The 15,495-nt window shown below is 39.3% G+C and overlaps 1 protein-coding gene across 1 annotated transcript; it reads left to right on the top strand.

Annotated features, from left to right (window-relative positions):
• Positions 1-277: 277 nt before the first annotated feature.
• On the top strand, positions 278-10,919 carry LOC139735667 (scavenger receptor cysteine-rich domain-containing group B protein-like). The gene is made up of 9 exons (XM_071646418.1): positions 278-368; positions 2,612-2,932; positions 3,451-3,792; positions 4,003-4,311; positions 5,103-5,426; positions 7,191-7,520; positions 8,223-8,353; positions 8,865-9,114; positions 10,582-10,919. Exons 1-9 carry the CDS (start codon positions 278-280, stop codon positions 10,917-10,919), a joined length of 2,436 nt encoding a protein of 811 aa, XP_071502519.1.
• Positions 10,920-15,495: the final 4,576 nt, after the last annotated feature.

The raw sequence follows: 15,495 nt of genomic DNA, 5'->3' as shown, positions 1-15,495 counted from the left end.
TGCCAGAAATGCATGGCGATGTCACAGCGAGGCAAAAGGCACGGTCATTCTTGTGTGATGAGCTGTACCAAGTCCTTTACAACACAGAAACACTGCTATCAAATACTGTACTAACGAGTTTGGATATTGAGGCTGGAAGAGGTGAGCATGCACAGTCGTGTTAAAGTCTGCTGAGTGACTTATGTTATCGGGTTCTATTTTCATCAGAATTAGTGTGATGCCGCCCACTACTTAGAGTGCCATTTTACCTTACACGAAAATCTTGACAGGAGCAAATATGTCAAGTGACACGACTTGGCTGCTGGTTTACTTTTGCATGTACCTGACGTGGTTGACGGTCAATGGAAATCAGGCTGAAAATACAACAGGTAAGTAACCCTGATTAAAATTGTATGCTCTCCTTCTCCGTCCTTCGACATTCTCGTCGCTTCGTCTGCTCCATCTAAAAACGAAAAATAAATATCCCCATCAACTTTGTTCCACTGTCATTAGAAGAGGGTTTTTTTTTTTCGATTGACGGCGACACATTTTGCAGAACTATCATAAAGAGTAACAGAACTGGTATTCAGAGCTTGATGACGATCAACTGACATAGCAAGAAAGAGCAACAAACTACGCTTTGCCCGTATTTGAGTCCATGCCCCCAAAGCGTCCACGCTCTTTATGCATGTATGTAATATACACATATTATGTAAATACATACTCATATGATTACATAGTATGCATATCGGTTTGCTACTATTGCCTTTTCGAGGAATAGTGTTAATTAACACGCGCACACACACACACACACACACACACACACAGACACACCCTCACAGGTCTGTAGTGTATGTTGTTTAATCATAAATGCAAACAGACATGATATAGATTATTGCAATGTGCTTCTGTATGTGTCTTAATTGGTTACTTGTGAGTACGAGTGTTTTATTTTCCAGTAAACATGGACACTCGCAAGGATTCACTTTGAACAGTCTTTGATGCGTTCGGAAAAAAAATCATGCCTGCATGTGTCAAGACTTCAGATGTCTCTGAAAGTCAGTTGCACGATGGGTGTTAACCGTCTCGTGTATGGGAGTCGACAAGGCAATATGCACAATCCTATGTGAAAACCATTGTTGTCCGTGTCAAATGTCAAAATGTTCGCACGATTTACCCTCAATCTGTCCAATGAGCATGATGAGTATCATAATAACGGTAAATGGTGTGTCGAATTGAATTTAAATCTGGCTTTTTGACGGAAGATAAACCTTTACAGATAGGTTAAAAGCACAGACGGGAAAGAGTAAGTGGAACGCTAGCTGATTAACTCATGCGCATTGTATGTACAGTATGCATATCAAACGGTGGTGTAGATAATGGTGATGAACTTAACGCACTTGACTCTGTGTCATGATAGTTCTGTAGGCGCAGGTACACGATGACGTACTCAATTAATATTCGGTATTGTGTGTCTGCGTGTATTTTCCGAGCGCTGCTCATCGATGTGTCACTTTGACCGTGAACCTGGTCGCTAAAGAGGTTGCAAGCCAACACTGTATCCGCTCTCTATTTCCTCGCTATAATGACCAGTGGATATTATACATAGTCAGTATGCCTATGGTTTTTTTAATGGTAAAATAAAAGACGGGACATGAAATAAATGTCAGAATATTGGCTGAAGTTGATGACATCGTGACGAAGCAGTTTAGATTGTCCTCGCGTGTGCTTACTGGATCTTCATAATACATTGTTGCTGAGAGAAGGGGAAATAAATGATATGAATCAATGGATGGGCCTACGTCATGTAACAACCATAATTCAATTCAATTCATATATTCATGTCGTTCGGAAATACAGCTAATGCAAAATGTTAGACCCATTAACCTTTTATATAATTTATATAGACTGTTTGGGCACACGTGCTGTTCGGAAACAAAATTTATAGATATCAGATTGATGTCACGTGTCTTTTGAGTTAATTTCATTTTGATGTTGTAGGTATTTCCTGAAAGCAGGTGTAGTAGCTAATTATGGTTTAACTAATTCCAGAAAATTCCTGTCTTATACGAAGCCTAATTAGGCAAAGCTAAAACTCAGAGGCGTCGAAATAGGTCATGCGTATATCACACAGTAATGCGAGCCCGTAGAAAGACAAACAACTTGCCTCTGCAACTGATCGACAAATTGCCCTACATTAACGTAAATATGGATAAACACTGTATTGATCAGTGTTTTAGTAGCAGCTATGACAAAAGTAATGGATGGGTTGTTCAGATCGTTTTATATCCGTCATTTTTTTTTTGGAGGGGGGGGGGTGCTATGTGCGTTTATATTTGTCTACCACCGTTTTCGCTTTTAAACATCAATTCATTTCAACATTTTCAAAACTAGGAATATCATTTCAGTCCAAACTAAGTTCCCAGAACCCGATTATGTTTTCTGCTATATTATCTGCTGTAAAGCAGCGACATGACACACGGATAATCGTTGCTGTATGGTGAGAAGAATTCAAATCTAAACCGACTTGACTTCATAAAAAATGTAATTGATAAATCAAAAAGATAACTATTCATTCTGTAAACATGACACATAGGATACAGTAGTCCTTAATTTTTCTCTTGAATTGTAGATCCCTGGTCGGTTCGACTAGTCGACGGCAGTGTTGACTCTGAGGGTCGTGTTGAAGTCTTCCTTGACGATACTTGGGGCGCGATATGTGACAACCTGTGGGGACCCGAGGATGCCGAGGTCATCTGCAAACAGCTCGGCTACGTCGGGGCGGACCTGGCTCTGGTAGCTTCTCCATTTGGGCGAGGAAATAACCCCGTACTCCTGGATAAAGTGCAATGTAATGGCCTTGAATCAAACATATCAACATGTCAGTATACCGGTGGAGGCGTCAAGAGTTGTCACGAATCTAAAATAGCCGCCGTAACGTGCACGACTCGAGGTAAAGAGCGAATTGGGTCTCAATTCTTGAATATAGTCATCTTCTTATTGATTTTACGTCTCCAAGTTTATGAAGGCATAATCATGATATTATGTAAACAGAAGCCAGTAGGTCTTTCGCCGCTACTATTCCAGCACCCCTGTCCACTTATGATGGACACGAATCTGCTTATTTTCGTATCTTGCAGTGATGTGTGTGTGTGTGTGTGTGACTCCAAAAGTGAAGAGGTAAATGAGACTTACTGACTCTCACAAACCTATGGGACATCTTAATTTGGCAGATTATCTGTAGAGTATGAATTTGATACATGATGTAACTTGATGCCCTTATTTTTATTTTTTTTTGGGGGGGGGGGGCTGTGACTTTTAAGTTGTGTATTTTGTATGCTACATATCGAGAGAGATATAAGCGATAACTTATTCAATCTTTCCAACACTCCCATCATACTGTAATCATCCATCATGTACGATTTTTTTTTTTCATTTGTGGGTTGTAATTTTATCCAATGTTATCCCTAGGAAGCCTTCGGCTGGTCAACGGCTCAGCACCTTCTGAGGGACGCATAGAAGTTCTCACCGAATCTGGAGAATGGGGAACTGTGTGTGACGACGGCTGGGATATCTCCGACGCTCGGGTCGCATGCCGAGAGTTGGGATATCCTGACGCGCTAGAGGCTCGTACAAATCCTTTTTTATCTCGCTTTGGACCACCTTTCGGTCAAGGAACAGGCCCGATTCTGCTTGATGAAGTCACGTGTGGCACCCGACAGAGACTTCTGAGAGATTGTCCTGTGGCAAAGGGGTGGGGCATCCATGATTGTTCTCACGAAGAAGACGCAGGAGTGGTGTGCGACGACACAAGTAAGCTTGGGAATTGTTTCTTACCCCTCTCCAGTCACAACTCCGATACGCAATGAGTCGCTTACCAATACAATTTATTGGTCCGTCGTTTAGTTATAATTATGTTCGTTTGCTCATGTTGGTCGCCTCATCCGTTTATTTCAATATCAATTACAGTTCTGTGCTAATATTTTCTTTGTCACTTTTATCGCTCAATTTATCGGTTCTTAGGAATTCGTATGGTGGACGGAGAGTACCCGGATGAGGGTCGAGTAGAAGTTTTCTACGGAGGCACGTGGGGGACGATCTGCACACACGAGTGGAGCATCGAAGACGCGCACGTATTCTGTAAACAGTTGGGACATCCACTAGGAGCTCGCTCGATAAAGTCTGTGCCGAGTAATGGTTTACCCGTGTTACTAGATGGTTTGCAATGTAACGGAAGTGAGGCTAGTCTTTTCGACTGTCCGTCAAGTGGATGGGCCAACAATGAAAACTGTGATCTGGAGTCATCTCAGTCGGCAGGGGTCGTATGTAACGGTAGGACGACCACACCTCCCCCTATATATTATCATAAACAATACACCTTTTATTCGCATAATAATGTGTAGGTCTCTCAATATCGTATTCGTCCTGTAAAGAGAATGACATTTTATTCAAAGACGAACTGACAAATACTATTCATTTTGTATATCAGTCCTCGATAACAGTTCATGTTGTATGACGTAGGCCACATAATGTAATTTACGGTACACAAGAACCCTGCGGCAAAGACTTAAAGGAATTAGATCAAAATGATAATTGTTTCACGTCTGGCCTGTTTGGGTTAAAGGTACTATCCGCTATTGGAATGGTGTAGTTCTGGTTAAGATGGGGCTTCGGGTTTTAACTTTTTGTGAGATAATAAGAAACCGCTTTATGTGAAAAGGTATGAAATATGAAAGTGTATACAATCGTAAGCATGGTAAGGGGGAAGTGTATTTGATGAAAATTGGCTTTGAAATGGCTGAGATATCTAGAAACAGAGAGATCCTAATAAAAGGTGAGACTCATCTGAGAACGAAATTTTGTTTTATCTTTTTTTGATATCTCAGATTCAGCTTTTTCAAAACAGATTTTCGTCAAATAATACTTTGATTACCTCTTAAAATTGTATGTTCTTTAATATTTCATAAGTGGTTTCTAATCATCTCGCAAAAAGTTAAAATCTGAATCCCCGTCTTAACCAAAAGTATACCATCTCTTTAAGTCTTATTAGGGACTTATCTATCTATACGTGTCCTATAACAATTTTTAGCGTTGCTTTGTTTGGTTTACCTTTTTATCCCCAGTGCCAACAATTGTCATAGACTTACTCAGTGGATCGAGCTCCTTTGAAGGGGTCGTGAGATATCGAGAAGACACTACTAGCGGTTTGATCTGTGACGAGGACTGGGGGGACAGGGAAGCAACCGTTGTCTGTCGCCAGCTGGGATACACGGAAGCTGCCAGCTCGAAACCAGTCTCGCTTGGGACTGTGAAGGGGACGATCTTTTACAGGGATTACCAATGTGAGGGAACGGAATCTCAATTAAGCGAGTGCGCCTACAGGACTTTAAATTTCGCGGAGTGTGATTCTGATCACATTGCACAAATCACGTGTGGACCTCCAAAAGGTAAAATCCAGTCTCCCTATTTAAGTGACAATAATAACTTAATCAACCAGTCTTCTATTGCTTTTTTGGTCTTTGGTAAGCCATAAATGGTATGCCTATGTTCATACTGCTTGTGTCGAAACATCGTACACAGCTGTATGTAAATCAGCACACCTGGCTGCAAAGTAGTTCATCTATTAACTTGCCGTTTTCTTAACTCTTATAGCACAACCATGGCAAAATCGAACCTCATCTTAATGCTGCAACAATCACCCAAAAATGCACAAATTTCATTACCTGCAATGACCGTTCTGTTTAAGTCATTGAAGTGATTCATTTTCGGCATGACTACTATATTCTCTATTGGAATCAAATATTTGTTTCGGATATACACGCTGACTCAGGGACCATGTTATAACAATGTTGTTCGTACCGGTGGATATCCCATAATACATCACGTTCCAATTTGCGTCTTCTATCACTGAATCCGTGATTGTCTAGTCCCTTTTATACCGGAAGTCTATTTGTCAAATTTGGCAATTGGATAATTCCGTATCCAATACAGTATCTAAAGCCGGAGTTGCGCACGCAGCCAGGATCAATACAGTCACTTCATAGCTATGAAATGCGTTTTACTCACACGATTCCAGATTCCCGTAATCTACAAATAAAACCGCCATGGAGGATCAGACAGGTTGGGAGAAAGCATGGACCTAATACACATGGACATTCATGGTATCGTTAATTAATTCATGCACCCGTCCATCTCAAAAGCGCCACAAAGACATTTTTAGCATGCTTCGCTGCTTTGATCCCATGATCGTCACCGCCAGCAAGCCGGGAGAAGAACAAGACGGAGATTCGAGAAATCTAAAACTAAATGCGCAGAAGAAAATAACTCACAAAAAAAAAAAATAAGTAAAGTGAACGTGCAGTTGTGGTGCATGTTAGGAAATCATACCTCAAACAATTTCGCTTGGGAGAAGCAGGCAGTGTTAAAAAGAAAGCTAACATTTTGGCAGAATGATTGTCATTTGTTATCTCAATATCTAACTTTTCTCCAGCTAATTCCAGAGCAAAAAGGGACGGTAATGGTAGAGAACAGATATGCCATTAGGCAACGTCTTATGCGTGTACGAAAATGTGCGAATCAGCAATTACCCATCTTTTGACACAAAATTTGTAATGATTTCAAGTTTGCTACTCCTCATCATCTGTATTTATTCAAAGACATTTCGGTCTGAAAAAGGCACATCATCGAAACAAGACTGAAATGAGGAAAAATATTCTTGTGTTAGTGACGATACATGATCACACAATTGTTACTGTCCAAACGCCTGAATGTACTCATTAAGATGCACATAATCAGGTGTCGGCGACGATTCTTACATCAAAGAAAGAACAGTCCATGTATATTAGGTCCATGGAGAAAGTAAACAGAATGGGACAGGTTGTCATTCAAGACATTTGTCGATAGTTCGTGATTTTCATTTCTACTGCTCATAGGTATTAAGTTGTCGACTTCAAACCGAGCTACTCAAAGTCGCTATCGTGGAGGTCATGTTAGAGCAAAATCAAAAAGACGAAGTGGTTGTTAACGATCTCATGAGGTGATTCTATTTGTCTTATTTGTTCCACGGTTGAAGTGATGAAATTACGAATGAGCCTCAAACTTATAAAGATATGTATTATGTTGAAAGAAGATGATCTCAGACACAACTCCAAAAGGCCTTCGAATTCTAATAATAATAATCTTTACTGTATTTCACGATGAATGATGTCTAGATTTCGATATTCGACTGGACGGCAGCGAGTTTCCCGAGCAGGGTCGTGTGGACGTCTTTCTGGACGGAGAGTGGGGCTTGCTCACCTCTTGGTCTTTGAGTGCCAGCATCCGCGAAGTTTGTTGCCGTCATCTGGGCTACGCCGGATCTACTGTTCGATATCTTGACGAAAACGCTTTTCAGCGAGGAGTTGGCAATATTCTTATCAGAAACATGGGATGTTTGGGCTCCGAAAAACGCATCCAGGATTGCTATAGGGTGGATCTGGTTAGTGACGGCTTTGGGTTTACTACCCCTGATGACGCCATCGAAGTGGTATGCTATCCATATGGTGAGTATATGAAGCAGTATACCATTCAACTTGATACTCCTGTGTATATGTCTACCCATTGCGGGTGGGAATGTAGGTTCATGCATAAGTATGCAGAGGTATCTTGTATGTTATGAATGACCAATGTGTTATTCTCCATCAATAAGCTACTTACACAAATATGTGCACAAGTGCGGGCTCGCACAAACTCTCAGCCACGTGCTGAAAGGCACATTAATAATCGTTTACTCATTTTTTAATGATAATTAACACGTCATCAGTCGTCCCGTCTAATCAACGGGGTCCGGCAGATTTCTTTCGTTATATCAAATTTTCGTTGTGCCACAACAGCAAAAGAAATAAAGGTGTATATAGATAAGAATGTTGGAACCTGAATTTTTACTTCATTGTAACTTGAATTTTGCTATAACCGCGTTTGTTATGACGGGAGTGCACTCTACAAATACTATAGTATAACAATTCATGTTTTTACTCGTTCAATCTATTTACTGACAATTACTAACATGAGCCTGTGGCTTATTCAAGTATATGTCCGTGTCTCAGAAACACATGCACATGTATCAATCAATTATACAAACTAGAATGAAAGCATACAATATAAACAATAAGAATGTCATATAAATTGAAAGTAAGATAACAAAACATGAAGAATGATATGGTCCTCTCTTTCTTCCCATTCCGTTTCATTGTTCCCTGTGGTAGAGTCTGTTGCGAATCATCCTGTGAGATTGATTGACGCCGATGGAAACAGTAATGTAAACTTCGGAATGGTTCAAATATTTAATGATGGCCACTGGGGTGCTGTATGTGACTCCACTTTCACCGGAACAGATGTGAGCATGTATTAGACTGGCTTATTGTTTTCATAAGCGGAAACCTAATTTATCTATACTAAAATGATGATATTATATATGTGCATATATATATATATATATATATATATATATATATATATATAATATTATTATTATTACATGACGGTCGAACAAATCCCTCCACACTTCAATAATTCAATAATGCTTCCCCTCCATCACTGTCCATTTTCATCATTTTCATCAACTTTCAGTAAATAACATATATCTATAGCCTTCTCATTTGATTGTATTTGCATTATATTTCGATCTATGTAGATTGTGTATACATGCATCTTGCTCTGTTCCATGCTATGTTATGTACACTGATACTCTTTGTTGAAAATGAAAATATATAAATGTAATGAAATGAAAATGTTCAGAAAATAAAATACCCTCCGTATCCTGGACGTCTGTACCATGTCAGACATGTTAATCAATTATCATTATTGTTCCAGATGAAAACATAATCTATCATGCATTGTTAACCTAGGTTTTGTGTAGGGAGCTTGGCCATCTCAACACAGATGACTCGAGGTACCTCTATAGCTACGAGTACGACTCAACGAAGTGGCGATACCCTAGGGTTTGGTTCGAATTTTCCTATTGCCAATCTAACGTCGACAAGATTTTCGAATGCTACCATGAGCCGTGGGGCCACACCAGTGGGTGCTCCGACATCAACTCCTTAGCCTTCGTTACGTGCGTCGCCAACACTGATCCTGTAACTAATCCTACCTCAGGTATGAAAGTTATATAGCAAGGGAAAAACTGTGCAAAAGATCTTGTCTTATTGACCAGTATAAGGTTGCAAAGACCTAAGGTTTCCTAATAAATGTTGTGCTCGATATGTTTGTGAAGATGTTAGTGTGAATGGATGGGAGGGATGAATATCAACATTACCTACGAACGGTCATCAAAACTTACATAATTATTGAAGTAAATGAAATCTCCAAACTATTTAACAGTGTTTAATATAGGATAGCATTATAAACACTGCCAATTACGTACAGATATTTCAGTTGGGAATCTACACTCAGAAAAAAATAAATAAGCGCCTTTTCCAGTGCATATTTTTCATAGAAGATTTTGACAAAAATCTTTGTGTCATATACAATATTAAATGTTATTCAACCGACCGGAAAGGTTAATACAAAGGGAAATTTTGATCATTATTGACCACGTTCGTTTTTGTCTTTCAAAGCGCAAAGTAAAAATTGCAGAATTTGCAAATTCCCTTCAAGATAACAATGATGACAAAAGGCCAATTTCACACAATGACAGACATAAATTAATGTTATGTGATTTTCACTCTGCTTTAACTGCAGTTGTAAAAATCACGTTTCTTTTAAACAGTATAGGAACGAAGTCAAATAAGACAATTGAACATGACTTCAAAATGTTGAAACAGGCTTGAGATAATGATTAAGTGGAGAGAACGAGAGAATAAAAAGAAAATGATGGATTGCTGGCATTGAATGTTGCATGGTGGATAAGACTCCTGACTACCGGTCGGATGATCCAAGTTGGAATTCAGTCCAGTATAGTATACGTCCTTGCACTATAAGTTCTATCAATCATTATGACCCTCTACACCAATATGAATAGATTAATTCCTGGCAACCCTAGGGTAATGATAATGACATGTCCTAGTAGAGTAATGACAACACTGTAGAGGCTACACCATGGAAAAGAAGACTATAATTTTTATCAGTGAGATAAGAAATTATTATTCCTTTGGTTTAATCTGCCTCTGCAATATTATCATTTTCCAGAGAGTGATTACTCCAGCATAATTATTGCAGACTTATACCCATGGATACGCCTTTGCCCAGTGGACACCCATGCATTCACCTTTGTTCAGTGGGACATTACAGATACACGCACGTGCGCTTTTGTCCGGTGGCACATAATGAGAGCAAACATGTTTTCCACGGGTTTCAGCACCAGGAACGGATACAACCAAAATTCCTTTGTTAAAGATATATTCGTATGATCCTTATCATCACAAAAATATGGGTTAAATAACCATACACACATTTGTCCAGTGGAAAGTGAGTGCAATGATATGTTTACGAAGGGTACTAGCGCCAGGCAAGGTTCTATCAAGAATCATCTATTTTCAAGTTCAAAGCCCATCGCTATATCATCATGTTTCCCCCTCAACTACGGACTTTGTCTTTTGATAGCTTTTGATTACCCGCACTCAGGTCCTGACCACTCGCGTAATCTCGGGGCGTGGCAGATAACTCTCATCACACTTGCAGTTATCGGGGTGCCACTCTTCTTCATCGCCTGCTGTTGCTGCTGCTGCCGAGAGGAAATGTCAAATCATCAGGCATCGTCCTCTGCTGTAAGAACCATCAGTGCTACATATCTGCACTCGCCGAATTCAACACAACTTGAAGTATCTCCGACGGAGGCCTCGTGTCCTCCACCAGCCTACGTGCCGCCCTCACCGGAACCGGTTGAACAGCCGCCAACGTACGAATCGGTGACACCGGAAAGTGTGCCCAAAGATACGGAAAATGACTCTTATAACGCGTAGCATCTACACGTAGATATTTCGGTTATATTACGGGTCTTTTTTTTCTTCCTGACGGATACATTTCTAGTGTAACAGCGACGTCGGTTTGAAATGATCAATTGATTATCTCGAAATATCTGCATGATCTGATTTATGACGACGTTATTTCATTATGGCTTGTTTACTATAAATGCAACGCAACACAGATTATTATGATTAGAAGTAAGCTTAGCTTTCATGGCATCAGATATAAAGTTGAAATCCCTGCGAAACACAGCCAGACGCACACACACATGCCCATATTCTAATATGCATGCATACAGACTCTGTACCGATGATTTAAATTTGTTAATGATTTAGCAGTCGTCGAATGCATGATCTTTTTTGTTCACAAACTGTGTGCTTACATAAAAAAATAATGCTGCATCAAACAGGAGATCGACATTACAATATTAAAGGATAAATATCTTTATCTCGTAAGGACCTCGAAATCGGTCCCCTTCATCGTTGTCGGCGGTCAAGACCTTAGGCAACATCTATTAGCCGACCCTACTCGAGAGGGTAAGAATGACTTTTAGTCCAAAACAAAACAAATCTAAAGTCAGACCGAATGTCATTACATATCTAATCTTATATACGCTTTCTATAGCCTCGACTCGAGGGCCAGCGCACGTTATTTTCAAGGTTATTGTAAAGCGTGATTTATATCGTTCCCTTTTCTATATTTTCTTTTTGTTATTTGTGTGTACTAATTGTAGTACGGGATTGTTGTTTCTTTCTTTTTTTTTAATTTATGAGTATTTCATAGTTGCATGTTGTGGTGTATTTGTAATTTTGTGGACCCCATGAGAGACCAGCGATATCACGCTGGCATCACTAAATATGGACTATCCAGCAGTTGTTGTTTTTTTTTATACGGAAAATGTCATCTATCGTTGAGACAATCAAATGTCTTTAAGAAGATTGATAATGAGAACATGCAATTTAACCTGAACCGACGATTACACAAAGATATGGCTGTTCATGCATTTATGTATTCACTAAATGCGGAATAAAGTACAGTTTACATTTTTTGAATATTCCTTGAATACTTCATGCAGGTCTACTAATTAGTACCACTGAATACAGAACGATAAAACTGCACCGGGATAAGCCCTACTTTCCCTCCTACACGAGGGAGATTCTGTATTCTGTAAACACTTTGGTGCACACTTTTTGTGGCATATTTGGAAAACTGTCTATGTTCAAAGTGTAGCCACCGTCTACTTGTATGCATGGGGGCGGGGGGGGGGGGCGAGCAGGGAGAAGGCGTAGGCGAGTGTTATCACCATCCTTCCCGTACGATTGAGCTTTAGCCTTTTTAAAGTTGAAATTGAGATATATCATTTACGCATATTTGATGGAATATTTGGGAAATTCTTTTAAAAAAACTGATCTGGGGGAGCTGAGCAAGGAAACGGTTGATTAAAAGGGGATATTCCCCTTGTACATGAAGGAACATTTGAGTTTTTGGAATATAAATTCTAAGTCTTGTGCACTCAGAATTATTCAGATTTTTTTTTTTTTAAATCTGAAAAATGTACTTAGGCTAGGGAAAGGGGCACAGAGGGGAGGGTTTTCGAGGGCGTATCCCCCTCCCAAGCACGAGAAATTTTGCATTTCTTAAGTGAAATTCACCGATCTGGTGCACACTTTGAGTGAAATGAGTTGAAAAAAAAATGATCTTGCTGGAGAGACTCGCTTCATCGTACATGCATACAGTATGCACGCATTTTTTTTTTCGCCTTCCAAATCCCCGGTCCAAATCTTATGGGGAGGGGGGGGGGGGGGGGGCGATTCTGGGCGGTCGCCCGTGGTACGCCAGTGGTATGAAGCAGCACAGTGGGCGACCAAAGCTCGCATCAGCTCGTACCAGCTTGCTTGAGCTCTCTTGAGTTCGCTTGAGGGCTCACGCCTGTAAATATAATGGAATGTCCCAGATCCCTTCATAAATTCGTACCAAATATACCAAAAAAATGAAGAAAAAAAATTAATTAAGAATCATAAATGCAGTTTGGCATAAAACTGAATAGCTGCAGATATTGAGTATGAATTCCGCTACAAACAGCATTTTGGTTTAAAGATGAAAGCTTTTCTCTTGGAATTTTAAGGGACTATTTATTTCATTGGGTGCACGTACAGAAAATATGTGAGTTTTTGAGTGAAAGGAACTCGTAGTCTGGCTTTGCGGACCCTTGGACAGAGTTCGAGCCGAAGAACCTGCCTTTGGAAATTTTATAGATGACAGGGTATAGCTCACTTATCCAGGTTAGTGAAGATGAAACATCTCATTTCTCCAAGCTATCTTACATTTTTTTTTGAATTTTAACACATGCCTCTATGGGGAATTATTTACCCGTGTGAGCCCTTGAGCTCGCAAGGTTTTGGACATGTTCAAAAAATCTTCTGACCTGCGGTTAGCTCGTACCAACTCGCCAGCAAGTTGCATAGTGGGCGACCCCAGCTTGCAACAGCTCGCAAGCCGGGCAAGCTCGCAAGCATTCCAGAATACCTGTTCGTCCTTCCAAAAAGGTAGAAAACTTAGACAATTCGTGCAAAAGCTGAGTTTTAAAGACAAATTCAAATACAGTTATGTACTTTAGTCTCATAAGAAAGACTAAACCCTTACAAGTATGCCTAGAACGGTGAAAATTTGATCAAAATCGGAAAAAATGGGAAATCATCATATGACATTGTGAAGTGTGACTAATTTCTGCAAAACAGTACTTATAGGCTCTAGTATCTATATGCAAATGAATTGATGATGTCAGAAGTAAAACAGTACAAAAGTAATGACAACCATTCAATTTTTCTGTTATCAAAGTGTAAAATATGATGTCATCCTTGTTAGATAACTTGAATAATGATTAGTTAGATATGCTATCAGGATTTGAGACCCAAGCAAAATTGCGCTTCAATGATAAACTCAAAATGTGAAAATCTATATACAACATAGTTGTAAAAAGAAGAAGAAGAAGTGCAAACAAAACTTTGCTTATTTGCCTATAGGCCTATACACACATATTACGCTATTTCCAGCCATATGGGAAAATAATATATACAGTGCGTATATAAAAAATGTGATCCAACTTTGGAAGGCTACCATTTCATAATTGTCAGCTATGGAGAGCTCAATGTTAGTTGTGTGTAAAGAATCACTCGTCCTCTTTCCATTTTGATCAAACGTCACGCATGACTGAGCACATGAACTTTAAAGACAATGACAAATTGCACTTTTTCCAAGTTTGAGTGTCATATGAAGGAAAATGAATGTCTCGCTGTACGAATGCAGGTTTGCGTTTAGAGTTTGTGTTTAGGGTTATGTTACATTTCTCATACTCCGGAAGGGGCTCAAACTACAACAACTTCAAACTTTAGGGTTTCTTGTGACATTTTACCATTGTTATGTTACTGTCCGATAACGTGGTCACTTCAAGTAAGGCCAACGGACATAGTAAGTTTTTCCTCTCCTCGTATTCAACACATAGCTCGCAGCAACAAACCATTTCTTGAATATAAAGAGAGAAAGTGGATGATGTGTTAGCCTTTGTGGGAGTGACGAAGTTATGCGGAAAATGCCAAAGTCAAACACAGCACAATAATACACGAACACACGTTTCACTCCAAAATGAGATATAAATCTTTTTAAAAGGTATTCAATTGAAAAGATATGTGTAAGTACTTTATTGTGGGTTAACTATTTTACATCATTCATGGACGACGTGTTCATGAGTTATTTTTCAACTCATGCTCATTTTGTTATTTTGTTCGAGTAGAAAATACGCTTGACACGTTTTGGATCATCTCCAACAGGAATAATGCCATGCCAATTAATGCATCAGGAATTAGGTACATGAGTTTTTGGTGAATGTAGTTGATAACAAAGATATCAACATCGCGTTGAGCCTGTAGGCCTACATATTAAGGCATTATTTTTCAAAAAGGGCAATATTTAAATTATTTTCTGAATATTTTGAAGGTTATGGACCATTGAAGGTTAGAAGGAAACCCTAAACATAATGATAACGAATATACGTCTGAAAACGAGGTATCTTAGGGGGAATTCGTTCCAAAGGGAATTTTTTGATTCCCTTTAAGGTATTGACAATGTTTTTCAAAGCCTTTTCATTGATCTGGGGCCTCAGTACTACTCCACAGTAGGGCATAGATGGCATAGTGCGTAAAGATTGAAGACTCTGTACCATCAATACAAATCAGGGGAGATTGGCAGGGATAAAAAAAAAATGGAGTGTGTATTGGATGTGCATAGAAAACGGGTCACTCGAGGCATTTAGGTACAGTATATATCTGCTTTTTCTATAAAAGAAAAAGAATTATATTTTCTCATTAACATACATAATTTAGTGGTATAAGATGCACTTCGTGCTGTTGTCAGTTCTATTCCGCGTTGAGCCCATACATATTAAGGCATTTCTCAAAAAGGGCAATATTTACATTTTTTCTGAATATTTTATTTTTTTAAATCTTATTTCTGAATTTCTTTCTCACACATAAATGAAATACAAAGTCAATTGACCAAACTAATTGAGCACAGTAT

This window comes from Diadema antillarum, unplaced genomic scaffold (genome assembly GCF_040938485.1).
Source record: "Diadema antillarum isolate AM-2024a unplaced genomic scaffold, OU_Dant_1.0 seq00000590_RagTag, whole genome shotgun sequence".
NCBI classification, from domain to species: Eukaryota; Metazoa; Echinodermata; class Echinoidea; order Diadematoida; family Diadematidae; genus Diadema; species Diadema antillarum.
The sequence above is the reverse complement of the archived record's forward strand: the minus strand, read 5'-3'. Positions and strand labels throughout refer to the sequence as shown.

Coding starts and splice junctions, on each gene's coding strand:
- LOC139735667 (XM_071646418.1), top strand. CDS start 278: ATGTCAAGTGACACGACTTGGCTGCTGGTTTACTTTTGCATGTACCTG. Junction 4,312..5,102: donor GGCAGGGGTCGTATGTAACG/GTAGGACGACCA, acceptor TTTTATCCCCAG/TGCCAACAATTGTCATAGAC. Junction 5,427..7,190: donor CACGTGTGGACCTCCAAAAG/GTAAAATCCAGT, acceptor AATGATGTCTAG/ATTTCGATATTCGACTGGAC.